This window comes from Lepidochelys olivacea (assembly GCF_965140295.1).
Source record: "Lepidochelys olivacea isolate rLepOli2 genome assembly, chromosome: 14".
Classification (NCBI taxonomy): Eukaryota; Metazoa; Chordata; order Testudines; family Cheloniidae; genus Lepidochelys; species Lepidochelys olivacea.
The window spans coordinates 44,190,827-44,210,290 of NC_140424.1; the positions used below are offsets into that span (position 1 = coordinate 44,190,827).

At 59.2% G+C, this 19,464-nt stretch overlaps 1 protein-coding gene and 1 long non-coding RNA gene across 2 annotated transcripts; both read right to left on the reverse strand.

Annotated features, from left to right (window-relative positions):
- Positions 1-339: 339 nt before the first annotated feature.
- TUBB (tubulin beta class I) lies at positions 340-10,253 on the reverse strand. The gene is made up of 4 exons (XM_084647094.1): positions 10,053-10,253; positions 4,875-4,983; positions 4,228-4,338; positions 340-3,602 (listed from the first exon to the last, which is right to left on the reverse strand). Exons 1-4 carry the CDS (start codon positions 10,107-10,109, stop codon positions 2,545-2,547), a joined length of 1,335 nt encoding a protein of 444 aa, XP_084503220.1. The 5' UTR covers positions 10,110-10,253; the 3' UTR covers positions 340-2,544.
- Positions 10,254-14,156: 3,903 nt separating this feature from the next.
- Positions 14,157-19,443, reverse strand: LOC311530460. The gene is made up of 2 exons (XR_014713995.1): positions 19,357-19,443; positions 14,157-16,307 (listed from the first exon to the last, which is right to left on the reverse strand). It is a non-coding gene; the product is annotated as an uncharacterized lncRNA (long non-coding RNA).
- Between the last annotated feature and the right edge of the window lie 21 nt (positions 19,444-19,464).

Here is a 19,464-nt window from a genome sequence, read left to right on the forward strand (position 1 = left end):
GAAGGAGAGCTCAGGGCCGGGCTAGCGGGGAGGGGGGGGGCTGCATGGTGGGAGCGAGGGGCACCGGCAGGGCTTGGGGGGGGGAGAGCTCAGGGCTGGGCTAGTGGGGGGCTGCAGGTCGGGAGTGGGGGGCACCAGCAGACCTCAGGCGTTGTGGGGAGGGAAGGACCCCAGGGGAGCTGGGGGTGGTGGGATCAGGAATCGAGCAGGGGCTGCGCTTTGGGGAAGTTTTGCTGACAGCCGAAGCCACCATGCTGGGGGGTGGGGGGGGCAGGGGCTACTCAGACTGCTGTCATGTCCCCCCCCCCAGACACACACACAGAGCCAGGAGACAGTCAGGAAATTTTAAAAAAAAATTGGTTTATTCTTTCGCAGAACGTCGTCTTTTCAATATGAAAAAAGCAGTTTAAAAAAAAAAACGAGAGAAAGATGGAGCGAGCGAGAGGGCAAAAAAAGAAAAGAGACTGAGCTGATGAGAACCAGACAGGCCCGCGCGAGCCCGAGTGGAGGGGGCCCCACTGGGTGGGACCTCCAGCTGCAGTCACCTACCAGCTGGAGCCCACAGCAGTGGGGGGGTCCCCCCTCCCCAACCCTCTTCCCCTTTAATTCCTCCAGGGCTGAGTTGTCTCGAAGGAGCTGTGGGCTGATCCCTGGCGGCAGGACCTTGGGGGCCAACTGAGCCCCACAGAACATGGAGACAATCTACGTTTACAGCCCCCCCAGCTTTGCCTCCAGCAGGACCATCCCCCAACCTGGAGAAGAAATGAGAGCCCCGTGGGCGGAGATTTTCCTTTCTGCTGGGAGAAACTACCCTGGGGGGGAAGAAACACCCTGGCTGTGGCCTGCCCTGACCCTTTTCCCAAAGGCTGCTGAGATGGCAGAGACCAGCTCCGTGACCCATGCAGCTTGTGCCCTTTCATCCCTGGAGAGCCTGGCTCAGTTGACTTATCTAGGGCACCGGGGAGGTAGAGGGTATGGGGGGTGTCCGCTGATCTGGAGCCAAATTGATACAAGGAAGAGAACCACCTCCCCCCAAAAAAATCTGTGGGTCAAATCCTCAGCATAGGGGCAGGAACGGAAATGAAAAGGGGAGGGAGGCCCCTGCCTGGAAAAGCAGGGGGCTGATCCCCCAACAGAAAGCATATTGACTAGGGGAAGCCAGGGATGCACCCTTTGAGGGTGTGGGCGGGCCAGGCAGCTCCAGAACTTAGATCCACGCAGCTGGTGGATGGGACCTTCACAGAAATGTGGGGACACGTTGAGCGGGGTGGTACAGAGACAGGTTTTTTGGGGGGAGGGGGGGTGGGGGGGGTGTTTGTGCCAGGGCTCCAGCATTTCCTACAGCTTTGCAAACATGCTCACGTCCAGCCAGGAGGGAGAAGGAGTTCCTTGATCAAGCAGCTCTCACCACAGTAGCAGACCCATAAATCTAACCCAGGGGTCCTGGAGTCCTCCTCCCACAGCAGGAGGGCAGGACTCCTGGGTTCTATCCCTTCTCCCCTCCAGTAGACTCTCCTCCCCCAAGTCCCACTGCATTCAGCCACGAGCTCATTGTCCCCGAGGAGGAAGGTGCAGCAGGGAAACTTGCTAACGGCAAAAGCAAACTGAATCTCCTTCCCCAAAGTAGGGCCAGATGTTTCTGCTAGGTCTGCTCTGCTTCTGGTATTATTTAGTTGCCTACAAGGTCTAACCAGTTCAGGGCCACCTCTTCCTACCTTCTGCTCAGTCTAACAAGCAACCAACTAGACTTCCTTGGGTCCAGACCAGCCTCACATCCCCCACCTTCTCCAGTGGTGGGCTCCCACAAACCGATCCATCTTGTTCCTGCTAATCAACTTCACAGCTCCCACCTCCACTGGTTTTGCTAGAAGAGTTTGGCACCTGCCTGACACTACCTACAGGATGGCAGCTACACGCGAGAAGCTCCTTCAATAAAGACCAGAGCAGGAAGAAGTCAGCAAAGAGGTCTCTCTCACGACCTGGCTCCAGGTTGCTAGGCCACTGGGCCAAAGAAGGGACAATCTATCAACCCTGCTTTGGGACCTTTAATTTTGCACATTGCTTGGGTTACATTTCAGGTCTTAAGACAACCCAACCAAGCCCTCCGTTATCCCCATGCTCCATCTTCTCCCATCCCTGAAGAACCCCTCAGTGAGACGAGCATGGGCTGAGAAGAATCACCAAAATTTAAACTCCCTCTTTGAGAGAGCAGAGGGGAGATGCCATTGGATGTAGACAGTTACAGAGAAAGGGGATCTGACTTTTATTGGAGACAGAACCTCACAATAAATCAGTGCTGGGGAAGAAGAGAAGACAGCTGAGGGGTGGAGAGTGACAGCAGAAGTGGCATCTCTCGCTCTGATGCCCAAGGTGATGTTTACATGGGAGATCAGGGAACCAGAGTAAGCTCAGCCCTGGAGGAACCTGGATGGAGAAGACAGTTGAGAAGGGAGAGAGAAAGAAAACTGGAACATGATGCGATGTGGGGTTTTGTTTTAAAAAGAATTAATTTGTGCGGGCGCGATCACGGTGGCGGGTGAAGCTTCAAGCTTCTTCTTCAGCCTCTTCCCCGAAGTCCTCTTCCTCCTCGGCCGTGGCATCCTGGTACTGCTGGTACTCGGACACCAAGTCGTTCATGTTGCTCTCCGCCTCGGTGAACTCCATCTCGTCCATGCCCTCGCCCGTGTACCAGTGGAGGAAAGCCTTGCGGCGGAACATGGCGGTGAACTGCTCCGAGATGCGCTTGAAGAGCTCCTGGATGGCCGTGCTGTTGCCGATGAAAGTGACGGCCATCTTGAGCCCGCGGGGCGGGATGTCGCACACGGCCGTCTTGACGTTGTTGGGGATCCACTCCACGAAGTAGCTGCTGTTCTTGTTCTGCACGTTCAGCATCTGCTCGTCCACCTCCTTCATGGACATGCGGCCGCGGAAGACGGCCGCCACCGTCAGGTAGCGCCCGTGGCGGGGGTCACAGGCCGCCATCATGTTCTTAGCGTCGAAGACCTGCTGGGTCAGCTCCGGCACGGTCAAGGCCCGGTACTGCTGGCTGCCGCGGCTGGTCAAGGGGGCAAAGCCAGGCATGAAGAAGTGGAGGCGAGGGAAGGGCACCATGTTGACGGCCAGTTTGCGGAGGTCGGCGTTGAGCTGCCCGGGGAAACGGAGGCAGGTGGTGACGCCGCTCATGGTGGCCGAGACCAGGTGGTTGAGGTCGCCGTAGGTGGGGGTGGTGAGCTTGAGGGTGCGGAAGCAGATGTCGTACAGGGCCTCGTTGTCGATGCAGTAGGTCTCGTCCGTGTTCTCCACCAGCTGGTGGACGGACAGGGTGGCGTTGTAGGGCTCCACCACCGTGTCCGAGACCTTGGGTGACGGCACCACGCTGAAGGTGTTCATGATGCGGTCGGGGTACTCCTCCCGGATCTTGCTGATCAGCAGCGTGCCCATGCCCGAGCCGGTGCCGCCGCCCAGCGAGTGGGTCAGCTGGAAGCCCTGCAGGCAGTCGCAGCTCTCCGCCTCCTTCCTCACCACGTCCAGCACTGAGTCCACCAGCTCGGCCCCCTCCGTGTAGTGCCCCTTGGCCCAGTTGTTACCAGCTCCGCTCTGGCCTGTAGGGGTGGGGTGGAGGGGAAGAAGCCACAAGCATTGGGCAAAGGCACTGGGGAACCAGCCGCTCCTTGACCAGTCATGCCCCCGAATTACCTCCAATGGAGTCCCTGGGGGACATGTGCCAATTCCCCCAATGGTCTAAGAGAAGCATCAGGTCCTCAGTTGGGTTAGGCTCACAGATGGGGGAAGATGCCTGGTTACCATGGCATCTAAGTGGCCTCCAATTGTTAGACCAGGGGAACCTAATGCAAGCCACCGCTCTGGGAACGTGGCATGGCTGAGGGACGCACCCCTAGCTCCAGACAGTGAACTGAAGTCAGCTGGGTCCCTCCCCATGCATGCCCCATGCCCACCAGATCAGACAAGGCCCATCTCAAAGCCATAACACATTGTTGACTCCAAAATTTAGGGGGACTGTCTGCAGGCTGCTACTAGGCCCAATCTGGACTCAGTTGAGAAGACGAAGCCTAGAAACTCGAGTTTGAACCAGAGAAGCGACCCCACCCTTGTTGCTACACGAGGGCCAAGATCAGGGGGGTCAACCACTGGGTAATTCTCAGTCACCCACAGCCAACCCCAGGGCCCCAGCAGAGACACCGCACGGAGGGACGATGGGAATCTTACCGAAGACGAAGTTGTCTGGTCGGAAGATCTGGCCGAAGGGACCGGAGCGGACGGAGTCCATGGTGCCCGGTTCCAAATCGACCAAGATGGCGCGAGGGACATATTTACCACCTAGAGGGGGAGCGAGAAGAGTCTCGGCAGGGATGGGTCAACCAAACCAAGAGGCAGCAGGATGGTCTTAGGGGGTCTGGGTTACCCAGGAAGAGGAGTTTGGGGTTGATTGAAACCCATGGGTGCAGAGGGATCCCCGCAGCCATGAGACACTAATGCACTGAAAGGGTTTGGTCCCAGCCATGTGGGAAGAAAGGGGGGGCCTAGCCTTTGGGGCATGCGGAATGGGGGTGCCCAGGATCAGACCAACCCACACATGGCATGGGGAGTGGAACAGACTGGACCAGGACCAAACCACGAGTATTTACGGGGAAGGATCCCTGGACCCTCCCATTCCCTGCATATAGGGGAGGGGGACTGGCTCAAACCATGGGAACATGTGGGGGGGGGGGGAAACCAGGCCAAACCATGTGTGTGTGTGTGTGTGTATATATATATATATATATATATGGGGGGGAACAATCTCAGACCACCCCAATCTCCACATACCAAACCATGGGTGTTTGTGGAGGGGACTCCCACCCCCCCAGCAGTACCTGTGGCCTCGTTGTAATAGACGCTGATGCGGTCGAGCTGCAGGTCGCTGTCCCCGTGGTAGGTGCCGGTGGGGTCGATGCCGTGCTCGTCACTGATCACCTCCCAGAACTAGGGGAGACAGCAGGGAGGGGGGTCATTGGGACAGCTGCCTCCCCCCCATCCCTGTACCAGCCACCCCTCCCGCGAGGGGACACCGCTCTTCTCTGGGGGGGGATCTCAGCTAGTCCTGCAGCTGCCAGCCCAAGGGAGGTTACCCCACATCTGAGCCCCCCCGGCATGTCCCCATTAGCTCTCCCCCTCCCCCGGCATACAAAGGGCACATGATGGTGCCACGCCCACCATGCGCAGCCAGCCAGAGCCAGCAGTGCCCCCAACAGGTGATCACAGCCTGGTCCAGAAAGAGGGGCTTCCCCTAGGACTGCACATCGCCCCCCCACCCCCTGCCGGCTGTGTGGGGGCAGCAACACACCACACCGGCAAGACTGCCCCCTAGTGGCAGAGGGACCCCATGGAAGTTTGAGGTGCTGCTCGGACCCCCTGGCAGGGGTGTTATGAGGTCCCCTCCCCCCTCCATGCCCATCCCTAGGTTGGGGTGAGAAGTGATGGTCGAGCATGGGAGCGGGGATCAGGGTAAGTCCGCCCCCTGCAAAGCTAATCCTGCCCCAGACAGATCTCTGGGGCTCAGACGTCCCCAGCGCTGGGGAGGCTGGGACACGGAAGGTGGGGGGCGGGGGGCGAGAGAGGAGGCCCCTCTGGCATCACATCTCCAGCCCACTGGAGTGCATCACCCTTCCCCCCACCCCCCCAGGACAGAGCCCTCTCGCCCCACCCCCATCGGGGCATCCCTGTCCCTCCCCACACTTGGCTGTGGTCTCGGGCTCCCGCGGGGCTCTGCTCTGCCTTGCCAGGGAGGGTGGGCCGGGCACTCACCCCCTCAGGCCCAGCTCCAGGGAAGTGACGCCTGAGCCAACGTGCCCCCCCCCCCCGAGCCCTGGGCTAAGCACCAGCGGCCACAGCCCTGCCCCGCCGGGATGCGATGGCCAAACCCAGCCCGGCAGGGAACCATTGCTGCTGTTTCAGATTTCCTCTGCAGCCCGAAGCGCTCCCTGGCCGTGGGCCTGCCCCGGAGCCCTGCGGCAATCAGCCAGGGCAGGGACGGCAGAGCGCTGGTGGGAGCACTGGGATTGGTGGTGCCCCCCCACCCGAGCGCCACCCCCCCCCACTGAGCTGTGCCCCATTGCACGCCCCTCCCCCAGCCCTGATGCAAATCCAGCTTCCCGCTTCTGAGCCGAGCAAAGAGCAGATGGCGCCCGCCTGCGAGCCGATTCCCCGCCCCCGCTTGCTGCGGGCTGGCACCTTCAGAGCTGATCAGCCACTTCTCAGCCGCTGGCTCGGGGAGCGGGGCTAGCCAGTTACAGCAGGGGGGCTGGGAGCCAGGACTCCTGGGTTCTCTCCCCATCTCTGGGAGGGGAGTGGGGGCTAGCAGGTTAGAGCAGGGGGGGGCTGAGAGCCAGGACGCCTGGGTTCTATCCCCGGCTCTGACAGGCGAGTGGGGGCTAGCCGGTTACAGCAGGGGGGCTGGGAGCCAGGACTCCTGGGTTCTCTCCCCGGCTCTGACAGGGGAGTGGGGGCTAGCCGGTTACAGCGGGGGGGCTGGGAGCCAGGACTCCTGGGTTCTCTCCCCGGCTCTGACAGGGGAGTGGGGGCTAGCCGGTTACAGCGGGGGCGCTGGGAGCCAGGACTCCTGGGTTCTCTCCCCGGCTCTGACAGGGGAGTGGGGGCTAGCGGGTTAGAGCGCCGGGGGCTGGGAGCCAGGACTCCTGGGTTCTCTCCCCGGCTCTGGGAGGGGAGTGGGGGCCGGGGGGGGCGCTGGGAGCCAGGCCGGCTGGTCAGTTAAGTCACCTCTTAGCCGGCTGCTTTGAAAGGAGCCTTTGGACATTGCAAACCAGGGTGTGGGGCCTGGCTGGCCATTAACAGATCATCCCAGCCGTGTTCAGCCCCAGCAGGGTGTGGGCCGACCCAGCCCCCTGGGCTCAAGGACAGGGACTGTTTGAACAGGCTACCAGTGAAATCAATCCACTGGGGTGGGGGGGGGGGGGGTCACTGTCTGCTGTCCCCAGTCAAGCCTGCTCCCACCTCCAAGCCTGCCTGGGACAAAGCAGTGTCAGGGCATCTGTCACGGAGAACACATCTCTGGTTTCCACCCCAGCCCCCACCACCAGGACACCCCCCCCCCCCAACACAAGGGCAGCCCAGCCGACCCCTTCAACATCCCTGGCATTTCTGGCAGCACGGGTCACTGCACCAGGAAATCCACCCCCAGCCCCAGCCCGGATCAGTGAGGAAGGTGGCAGCCAATTGCACTGATCGCAGCAACTCTGGTGTCAATCTGGAGTGGATCTGGATTTACACCAGGGTCACTGAGGTTGCGTCTACACTGCATTGTAAACCCAGGGCTGTGGGACCCCAGGCTTGTGGACTCGGTTGTGCTTCAGCAACCTCACTGCATGGGAAACCTGGGCTTTCCATGGCTGGGGGCTCATAGGCGTGCTAACGCGTCCACACTGCACAAACCTGACCCGGGGTTGTGGCTTGGACTGCGTCCACACAGCAAAAAGACATGACCTGGACCAGAGCCACAGCAGGACGGGGGCTCTGAGCTGCCCCCAGCGGGGTCCTAGGACCCAGGCTGTGAGCGCTTGCTGACGCGGGTCAGGCTGATTTGCGTGTGGACAGCAGGGGGGCTTGGGCCCTGCGGCAGAGGCCGGCTTTAACGATCAGTGTAGCCAGACCCTGAGTCAGCGGATTCAGGGCTGGATTCTGATTTCAGGGACCCTGGTGCAAATGCAGAGTGATTCCAGATGGATAACCTGAACGGCTCTAACAGGAGCCAGGAAGGCTCTTTGGGGGGGGGGGGGCAGAAAAACCTGCTTTAGATTTCCCCCAAACATTCCTGGCCCGGCAGGGCCTCCACAGATTTTTGGGAGGGGGGTCATGATCTTCTGACAGAGCAGCCATTTGCAGCCAGGTCTGGGTCTCGCTGCAAGAATTTGCTGGGCTGGGTCTTTCTTATTAGAGCCGCACCCACCCTGGCCTGGCAGAGAGGCCAGTTTTAAAGCGTGCGCGAGGGGGGGGGACGGACTGGATCTCCGTTATGGGGATCCAGGCAGAGAGGGATCGATCGGCAGCCCTCCCACAGCGCACCCCTGCGATATCGCCTGGCTGTGGGGTCAGCACCCCTCATTTGCCAGCCACGCCTAGCGCAGAATTAAGCCCGCCTGGCAAACCCGGTCAGGCAGAGGTGAGGCTGGGGGGGGGCGGCGGATGAGGTGCGTGATGCAGGGGGGTTAACATCCCCCGCCGTAAAAATAAAAACTCAGGGCCTGGTGGGTCCATTGAGCAGGGATGCTCCTGGTTCTGCACTGGCTCAAAGAAAGTCTCTTTGTCCACCCCACCAGGTGGAGAAACCCAGGGCCAGAGCCAGCCAACTGCTTGGGGGCGGGGGGGGGGGGGGGATTTTGCAGCCATCCAACTGCAAACAGGCCCTTCTTTAGGCACAGAAAGTCCCTCAGTGTCTAGCAGCCGCCTGGAAACCGCCCCCCCCCGCCTTCCCTCCCCCCAGCTGTGCAAGGGCGGCCATTACGGGGCACAAAGGATGTGGCGTGTGTCTCAGCTTAAACTGGAGATCCCACTGGCCTCCGGGGGGGGCGGGGGGCCGACGGGAAGGGATCAGGCACCCCTGGGCAGGGACAGCTCTAGTCCAGGAGGTGGGGGGGGGGGGGGGATCAAGCCAGCCTTGCAGTCAGCCATGTGGGGCCGGCAGACAAAGAGGTGGGGAAGATGGTGGGTGGGGAGGGGAAAGGAGGAGAAGGAGGGGGGGAGGGGCGGTTTGGCGCCAGAAGTAACATTCTTTATTTGCAACTGAAACAAGATTCCCCCCCCCACACACACACACATTGCAACATTTTAAGGTAACTCCCCCCCCCCCCACTGCAACACTGTAACGGAAGGTTTCCAAGGGGGTCCAGGAGAGGAAAGTGGCCTCACTCCGGATCTAGCAAGCAGGGGGGCAAGGGCGGGGGGTTATTACACACTGGGCAGGGTAGGGTGACCCCAGAGAGCAAGTGAGAAGAATTGGGGGGGGGGAGAGATATTGCCTATATAAGGCAACGCCCCTAACACCGGAGAACAATACCCCCTTCCACTGATTAACGGAAGAGAAATGGGGGGGGGGGTGATTTTGCCGCTATCTCAAGAGCTGGAGGGGGCGTTCATATTCCCCCCCCCAACATAGCAGTTGGGGTGAGAGGGGCCATTTCCCTCCCTATCTCTCGCCCCTGGCGGCAGACAATGGAGATCAAAGGGCGGGGTTGAAACTAACCAGCAGAGAAAGAGGACGTGAAATTAACCAGCAGCAGACAGGCGGGCGGGGGGAGAGACACTAGATTAATCCGCAGCCAGACCCGGGGTGGGGGGGGGCTCTGCCAGGGGAATCCGGCCCCGCTCCCGAGCGAGACCAAAGCCAAATCCTTGCAGCGCCGGACACGCCCCCCCCCCAGCAGCAGGCGGGTAGGGTTTGGCGCTAAAACCGCTGGAAAGCGCGTAGCGGGCGGGGGAAGTTTCCTGCCTGCCCCCCCATTCCCCTCTGCAACCCCCCCCCCCCAGCTCCCCTGGGTCTGAGTCATCTGCTGCGCCGGCTAATCCCGTTAACTGCAAATCCCCTTTCTAATGCCGGGACTGGCTGGAATCCGGAGTCTAAAGTCCCGGGTTTAAAAAAAAAAAATAAAAATCGGAGGGGAGGGGTAAATTCAAAACGGCGCAACGGTTTTAAATCCGGATTAAAAAAAAATCGGATGGAAAAAAATCGAGACCGGTTTATAAACGACTCCGATCCTCTTCCCCCCCCCCGAAAATGCTCACACCACCCCGCCTCGATTTCAATTGCCAAAATCGAGCCGCCTCCCCCAAACTCGCCCTGCAAGAGCAATAGCTGCTGCCCCTCCCACCGCCGCCCCAAAAAATCCGGGGTGGAGGCACTGTTTCCTCCTTCAGGAGATCCAGGATTTTAAACCCTTTTCCTCCTTAACACCCCCCACACAATATGCTGGGATCGTCCCGTCCCCCCCTTTGCTCGTGACGCTCCATTCGTTTGGAAGCACACGAGGCTCCTCACTCACCTTGGCACCGATCTGGTTGCCGCACTGGCCAGCCTGGATGTGGACGATTTCCCTCATCTTGCCTCCCTTTGGTCTAGCCTGATCCGGCGCCCTTGGAAGAATAGAACGCTGGGGAGCTCAAGGTTCTCTCCGCCGAACGCGCCGGGAGCGAACGTTCCAAGCGGCCGAAAAAGCGAGAGCGAGAGGGGCTGGGGCTGATATAGACAAAGCTTTTATAAGCTGGAGGGCGGCCAGCCCGCTGATTGGCCCGCTGGGATCACGCGCGCGGAGCCTATTGGACAGCGGAGCCGCGGACACGTAGAGGCGGTGGGGGGGAGGGGGGCCGCAGGGTGTCGTCCCGGGCGCAAGGGGCGCTGGGAGTTGTAGTCTCCTTTTGTTGTACAGGTTTTTAAGTGGGATTGCGGCTAAACTGGGTGTGACGGGGGAAGAGGGAGAACCAGGCTGGGAGGCAGGCCTAATGCTGTCTTCCCCCCACCGCCGCCCACGTCTACACGGCATGGGGTACCCCGCAAAGCCCGAGAAAGCACGCACAGGGAGGGAGGGCGGGGAGACCAGAGGGAAAGGTCAAGGAAAGAAGGAATGGGAGCAAAAGGGAAGAAGGAAGGAAAGAGAGAGAGGAAGGGAAAGGACTGAATGCATAAGAAAGAAAGAAAGAAAGAAAGAAAGAAAGAAAGAAAGAAAGAAAGAAAGAAAGAAAGAAAGAAAGAAAGAAAGAAAGATAAAGGGGGAAAAGAATGAATGAAAAAGAGAGCACACGGAAAGATGAAAAAGAAAGGGGGAAAGAATGAATGAATGTAAAACGAGAGGAGGGAAAACCAAGCAAAAAGAAAGAAAGAAAGAAAGAAAGAAAGACTGAGCAAAGAAAAAAGAGGACAAAAAAAGGACAATGAAGAGGAGAGCGCGAGGAGAGCGAATGGGGCGGGAGGAGGAAAAGGGACAGACTGGCTGAGCCGGCCGCCCGGGGCCCACCCTTGTCTCCTCGCTGGCTGGAGGCCATGGCTGCCTTAGCCAGGGTCCTGGGCAGGCGCCCGTCTGGTCTCATCCTGCCTGCCCCATGGAGCAGCCTTGAGGGCGCATCCCCTGGCGGGGGGCTTGGAACCACCGTTCTTGCCTCTCTAGTGGGGTAGTGTGGGGGGGGGGGCTGGGAGCCAGGACTCCTGGGTTCTCTGCCCAGCTCTGGGAGGGAAGCGGGGTCTGGTGGTTAGAGCGGAGGGGGGCTGGGCCAGTTCTTGGGCCCTGTGCGCTATGGAAATTGACACACACACACCCCCCGTGCCACTGCCAACCCCCCCGCCCCAGCCCATTACCCCCTCCCCTTCCCAGGATCCTCTGCCCTTGCGGGAGCCCCAAGCCCCCTATTATCCCGTCTCCCCCACCCCACTCCTTACCTTACCCTGCCCGGCTGGCCAGCCTCCTTGTGTGACGATGGGTCCACCCCGCTCCCCAGCACCATTTCAGGTGAGGACGCAGCCCCATTTGCACCAATTCTTGGGAGGGGACGGGGACAGAGGGACAAATTCCAGTCCCTGCCCCCCACCTGGCAGGCACCCTCTTCCAGTCCCTGCTTGTCCCTCCCTGGACCCAGGGTCTCCCTCAGTCCCTCTCCCTCCCACACCCAGAGCTCATGCGGGGGTCGCCCGGAGGCAAGTTCTTGGTGGACTCCCCCGCACTCAGGGACAAGGTCCCCTTGCAGCAGGTCCAGACGGGAGGGGGGCCAGGGCAGATCCGAGATGCGCTGCCAGGGACCACTTGCTGCATGCTGCCTGGGCAGAGGGGCGGCCGGGCCCGATGTGGGTGGTGCTGCGACCACGCAGCTGGGGCAAAGCTGCGGGCTGCTCCGGGCACAGCCCTGCCGAGCGAGGATGGGGCTTTGAGCGAGTAGCAGCCTGCGGCAGGTACAGTGGGAGGCGGGTACCGGCCGCCCCATGCCCCCAGCCTTGATGTGGCGTTGAGACACTGGCCCTGTGCAAATGCATCGAATGCAGGGTGGTGAATCCAGGGCTGCTCCTGGGGTCTGTCCCCAGCTCTGGGAGGGGAGGGCGGGCTAGTGGTTAGAGCAGGGGGCTGGGAACCAGGACTCCTGGGGTCTGTCCCCAGCTCGGGGAGGGGAGGGCGGGCTAGTGGTTAGAGCAGGGGGCTGGGAACCAGGACTCCTGGGGTCTGTCCCCAGCTCGGGGAGGGGAGGGCGGGCTAGTGGTTAGAGCAGGGGGCTGGGAACCAGGACTCCTGGGTTCTGTCCCCAGCTCTGGGAGGGGAGGGCGGGCTAGTGGTTAGAGCAGGGGGCTGGGAACCAGGACTCCTGGGGTCTGTCCCCAGCTCGGGGAGGGGACTGGGGTCCAGAGAGGAGTGGCACCCCCTAAAGGAGAAAGGTCCCATTTCCTGAGCCAGCCAGGCCCTGTCCTGGAGCTGGCGCCCCCTAGAGGCAACACCCTGCCTAATGCTGCAGTAACCTTGTCAAGGGTGTACCTGCCCCAGCTCCCAGCAGGACACGGAGGCCCCCAGCAGTGGCTGCGTTGCCCCCTCCCTCAGCAGTGTGCTGAGCTGCTACTTTCTTCCCCCTCTTCACCCCCTGCCCCAAACCCGTGACGAAGGGCTGAGAAAATCCTCACCTACAGCTGGGCACCTCTGCTCCAGCCAGGATCCCTGCTGGGATTACCTGGCCGGGAAGCGCAGGGGAGGACCTGGCCATGGGGAGCGGGCAGCCCACTGGCCTATGACCTCAGAGTTCAAACCCTGGGAATCTGGGAGCTGCAGGGAGTGGAGGAGAAAGAAATGGAGGAGACACCAACTTCCCTCCCCGAGCCAGGGATAGAACCCAGGAGTCCTGGCTCTCGTCAGGAACAGTATCCCCGATAATGTCACGGCAAACCTGGTGGCTGAACTTTGTGACTTTGTCCTTACCCAGAACTATTTCACATTTGGGGACAATGTATACCTTCAGATCAGCGGCACTGCTATGGGTACCCGCATGGCCCCACAGGATGCCAACATTTTTATGGCTGATTTAGAACAACGCTTCCTCAGCTCTCGTCCCCTAACGCCCCTACTCTACTTGCGCCACACTGCTGACATCTTCATCATCTGGACCCATGGAAAAGAAGCCCTTGAGGAATTCCACCATGATTTCAACAATTTCCATCCCACCACCAACCTCAGCCTGGACCAGTCCACACAAGAGATCCACTTCCTGGACACTACGGTGCTCATAAGCGATGGTCACATAAACACCACCCTATACCGGAAACCTACTCACCACTATGCCTACCTACATGCCTCCAGTTTTCATCCAGACCACACCACACGATCCATTGTCTGCAGCCAAGCCCTAAGATACAACTGCATTTACTCCAGTCCCTCAGACAGAGACAAACACCCAGGATCTCTATCAAGCGTTCTTATAACTACAGTACCCACCTGGGGAAATGAAGAAACGGATTGACAGAGCCAGAAGGGTACCCAGAAGTCACCTACTACAAGACAGGCCCAACAAAGAAAGTACACCGGACCCCCCGCTAGAACGCGGGATTTGGGATCCGTGCGTGGCACTGCGTTAACACGGGAACCACGTTATAGTGGGGACCGCGTTAAAATGAATGCAATTCAAGTAGTTAAATTTGGGATCCATGGCCGCGACGGCGCTAAATGCGAATCTGCGCTACGTAGACACGCAGTCTAGCGAGGGTCCTCAGTAACAGAACCCCACTACAGCCCCCAACTCAAACCTCTCCAACGCGTCATCAAGGATCTACAACCTACCCTGAAGGACGATCCCTCACTCTCACAGACCTTGGGAGACAGGCCAGTCCTTGCCTACAGACAGCCCCCCAACCTGAAGCAAATACTCACCAGCAACCACACACCACACAGCAAAAACACCAACCCAGGAACCAAACTCTGCAACAAACCCCGGTGCCAACTCTGTCCACATATCTATTCAAGGGACACCATCACAGGACCTAACCACATCAGCCACACCATCAGGGGCTGGTTCCCCTGCACATCTACCAATGTGATATATGCCATCATGTGCCAGCAATGCCCCTCTGCCATGTACATTGGTCAAACTGGACAGTCTCTATGCAAAAGAATAAATGGACACAAATCTGACATCAGGAATCATAACATTCAAAAACCAGTCGGAGAACACTTCAATCTCCCTGGTCACTCAATAACAGACCTAAAAGTGGCAATTCTTCAACAAAAAAACTTCAAAAAGAGACTCCAACGTGAAACTGCCGAACTGGGATTAATTTGCAAACTGGACACCATCAGATTAGGCCTGAATAAAGACTGGGAGTGGTTGGGTCATTACAAAACCTAAACCCAATTTCCCCCATACTAATTTCCCCCTACTGTTACTCACACCTTCTTGTCGACTGGAAATGGCCCAACTTGATTATCATACACATTGTAAGGAGAGTGATCACTTTAGATAAGCTATTAGAGCAGGAGAGTGGGGTGGGGGGGGGTATTTTTTCATGCTTTGTGTGTATAAAAAGATCTTCTACACTTTCCACAGTATGCAGCCAATGAAGTGAGCTGTAGCTCACGAAAGCTCATGCTCAGATAAATTGGTTAGTCTCTAAGGTGCCACAAGTACTCCTTTTCTTTTTGCGAATACAGACTAACACGGCTGTTACTCTGAAACCTGTCTGAAATGGGCCACTCTCATTACCACTTCAAAAGTTATTCTCCCTCCCTTGGGATCCTGCTGTTAATTGAATGGTCTCCTTAGACTGACCTCACACTTGGCAACTCCCATCCTTTCATGTATTTATACCTGCTCCTGTATTTTCCACTCCATGCATCTGATGAAGTGGGTTCTAGCCCACGAAAGCTTATGCCCAAATAAATGTGTTAGTCTCTAAGGTGCCACAAGGACTCCTCGTTGTTTTTGGAGAGAACCCAGGAGTCCTGGCTCCCAGACTCCCCCCACCCCCACCCCCTAACCACATGCAGTGATAGGATCTTAACCCACTGAACAGGGCCTGTGTGTGGATTGGCAGAAGCTGCCCGAGTCACTGGCCCAGGGGCAGCCCAGGCTCCACCGATGGGAAACTCTTTACACAGCATTGGTGCGACTGCTGCTAGAACACTGTGTCCTGCTCCGACGTCCAGCGTTCAAGGAGAGGTGGAAATACCAGCGCGAGCTCCTAGGACGGCCCCAGAAATGAGCCAGGGGCAGGGTAAGAAGCTTTAAGGAGCTCGGTCTATTCAGCTGAACGAAGATAAAGTTCAAAGGCGGCTGGATCCTAGACGGGAGATTTTCAACCTCGCTGACCAAGGCCTCACAAGATCCGACAGCTGGAAGTTTAGGCTGGACAAATTCAACCTTGAAATCAGAGGTGTTTTCCTAACTCTGAAGGGCGATGCAACATTGGACCAGCGTGCCGGGGTGGTGGTGCGTGCCCCATGGCTGGGAGTCATTCTGACGTGGTTAGATCTCTGCCCGAGATACAGCTGCTGGGAGAAATTCGCTGGCCTGCGTGCATGCAAGTGAGCAGGATGGTTGTGGCAGGCCCTTCTGGTCCTAGCAGGTGTGAATCTACAAATCTCCTTGTCTGTCCCCATCCTTCAGGGGCCTCGGGGAGAAGAGAATCACCAGTACTGTGCGCAGCATGGGCCTGGCCCTTGCAGCTCTGCATGAAGACAACATGTAAAATCCAATCTCATGCTTCGTGGCTTCCGCCACTTGGGGTCAGGAAGGAATAGGTTTTCCCCTGTTGCTCAGCTGGCCAGATGTATCCTCTTTGGAGTTTTCTTCCTCCTCTGCGTCTCACTGCACCACTGAACGTGGTGAGACCACGAGGCCTGTCCCAAGCGTCAGCGATCAGCCACGGCTGGAGACGGGACACTGGATGGTGTGACCCAGCGCTCTGAGCCGGCCCCAAGAATTCTCTCTCTCACTGCCTGGCTGGTGTGTCTTGCTCCCAGCTAGGCATCCCACAGGCCTCTCTGCATGTCACAGGAGTCGGGTCACCCCAGAGCCAGCCAATCGCCTGCCCTGGGACTGGATCAGAACCAACGCCCCCTAGACGGGAAAGGTCCCGTGTCCCATCCCTTGAAGCAATCGGCTTGCGCACAGGCTTGGATCCAGCTCAGAGCAGGCATCAGGCGTCAGCTGAGACAGGGTTGGGCCTGACATCTAGTGGTGAGGTGGCGGGACTGCAACCTGTCTGCGCCTTTCCGTCTTGGCAGGGACAGTGTTGGGTGTTTTTCCAGAACGGGTTCCCACCCTGGAGATGCTGCGACTGGCTGGAAACGCCGTAACGACAGGCATGGAAACATCAGGACACCTGGGTTCCTCTATCCATCCCTCCACCCATCCCCATACACCCTCTCTATCCATCCATCCACCCATCCCCATACACCCTCTCTATCCATCCATCCCTATACACACTCTCTATCTGTCCATCTATCCATCCATCCATCCCCATACACCCCCTCCATCCATATACATACTTATAGAAATCCATGGTATGCCCACATCTTGAATACTGTGTGCAGATGTGGTCGCCCCATCTCAAAAAAGATATATTAGAACTGGAAAAGGTTCAGAAAAGGGCAACAAAAGTGAGTAGGGGTATGGAACAGCTTCCATATCAGGACAGATTAATAAGACTGGGACTTTTCAGCTTGGAAAAGAGATGACTAAGGGGGGATATGATAGAGGTCTATAAAATCCTGACTGGTGTGGGGAAAGTAAATAATGAAGTGTTATTTACTCCTTCTCATAACACAAGAACTAGGGATCACCCAGTGAAATTAACAGGCAGCAGGTTTAAGACTGTGAGCTGTAGCTCACGAAAGCTTATGCTCTAATAAATTGGTTAGTCTCTAAGGTGCCACAAGTCCTCCTTTTCTTTTTGCAAATACAGACTAACACGGCTGTTACTCTGAAACAAAAGGAAGTATTTCTTCACACAACGCACAGTCAACCTGTGAAACTCCTTGCCAGAGGATGTTGTGAAGCCCAAGGCCATAACAGGGTTCAAAACCGACTTAGATAAATTCATGGAGGATAGGTCTATTAGGCAGGTTGGGCAGGGATGGCATCCCTAGCCTCTGTTTGCCAGGAGCTGGGAATGGGCGACAGGGGATGGATCACTCGATGATTCCCTGTTCTGTTCATTCCCTCTAGGGCAGCTGGCATTGGCCACTGTTGGATACTAGGCTAAATGGACCTTTGGTCTGACCCAGTGTGGCCATTCTTATGTACCTTCTGTCTGTCCACCCATCCATCCACCCCCATGCATCCCCTCTCTCCATCCACCCATATACATACCTGCTATCCCTCCCTCCCCCCACCCATACACCCACTCCAGCCATCCACACACCTTCTATCTGTCCGTCCATCCAGCCCCATGCATCCCCTCTAGCCATCCATCCCCATCCACCCCTTCCAGCCATCCACATGCCATCTGTCCGTCCATCCAGCCCCATGCATCCCCTCTAGCCATCTATCCCCATCCACCCCCACCAGCCAGCCATCCCCATCCACCCCTTCCAGCCATCCAGCCCTCTACATGCCATCTGTCCATCCATCCAGCCCCATGCACCCCCTCCGGCCATCCAGCCCCATGCACCCCCTCCGGCCATCCAGCCCCATCGAGCCCTTCCAGCCATCCAGCCATCCACATACCATCTGTCCATCCATCCAGCCCCATGCACCCCCTTTAGCCATCCAGCCCCATGCACCCCCTCCGGCCATCCAGCCCTCTACATGCCATCTGTCCATCCATCCAGCCCCATGCACCCCCTCCAGCCATCCAGCCCCATCGAGCCCTTCCAGCCATCCATCCAGCCCCATGCACCCCCTCCGGCCATCCAGCCCCATGCACCCCCTCCGGCCATCCAGCCCCATGCACCCCCTCCGGCCATCCAGCCCCATGCACCCCCTCCGGCCATCCAGCCCCATGCACCCCCTCCGGCCATCCAGCCCCATGCATCCCCTCCGGCCATCCAGCCCCATGCATCCCCTCCGGCCATCCAGCCCTCTACATGCCATCTGTCCATCCATCCAGCCCCATGCACCCCCTCCAGCCATCCAGCCCCATGCATCCCCTCCAGCCATCCAGCCCCATGCATCCCCTCCAGCCATCCAGCCCCATGCACCCCCTCCAGCCATCCAGCCCCATGCACCCCCTCCAGCCACCCAGCCCTCTACATGCCATCTGTCCATCCATCCAGCCCCATGCACCCCCTCCGGCCATCCAGCCCCATGCACCCCCTCCGGCCATCCAGCCCCATGCACCCCCTCCGGCCACCCAGCCCTCTACATGCCATCTGTCCATCCATCCAGCCCCATGCACCCCCTCCAGCCACCCAGCCCCATGCACCCCCTCCGGCCACCCAGCCCCATGCACCCCCTCCGGCCACCCAGCCCCATGCACCCCCTCCGGCCACCCAGCCCCATGCACCCCCTCCGGCCACCCAGCCCCATGCACCCCCTCCGGCCACCCAGCCCCATGCACCCCCTCCGGCCATCCAGCCCCATCGAGCCCTTCCAGCCATCCATCCAGCCCCATGCACCCCCTCCGGCCATCCAGCCCCATGCACCCCCTCCGGCCATCCAGCCCCATGCACCCCCTCCGGCCATCCAGCCCCATGCACCCCCTCCGGCCATCCAGCCCCATGCACCCCCTCCGGCCATCCAGCCCCATGCATCCCCTCCGGCCATCCAGCCCCATGCATCCCCTCCGGCCATCCAGCCCTCTACATGCCATCTGTCCATCCATCCAGCCCCATGCACCCCCTCCAGCCATCCAGCCCCATGCATCCCCTCCAGCCATCCAGCCCCATGCACCCCCTCCAGCCATCCAGCCCCATGCACCCCCTCCAGCCACCCAGCCCTCTACATGCCATCTGTCCATCCATCCAGCCCCATGCACCCCCTCCGGCCATCCAGCCCCATGCACCCCCTCCGGCCATCCAGCCCCATGCACCCCCTCCGGCCATCCAGCCCCATGCACCCCCTCCGGCCATCCAGCCCCATGCACCCCCTCCGGCCACCCAGCCCTCTACATGCCATCTGTCCATCCATCCAGCCCCATGCACCCCCTCCGGCCACCCAGCCCCATGCACCCCCTCCGGCCATCCAGCCCCATGCACCCCCTCCGGCCATCCAGCCCCATGCACCCCCTCCGGCCATCCAGCCCCATGCACCCCCTCCGGCCACCCAGCCCTCTACATGCCATCTGTCCATCCATCCAGCCCCATGCACCCCCTCCAGCCACCCAGCCCCATGCACCCTCTCCGGCCACCCAGCCCCATGCACCCCCTCCGGCCATTCCCTGCAAATCACCCCAGGCCCCGGATCTTCTGGAGGACTGGTGTGTACGCTCTAGCCTCCCACACCAAGGCTCTATGGTTGCGCGGTGTTCTCCGCACAAGCGTATTCACCTCCATGGTC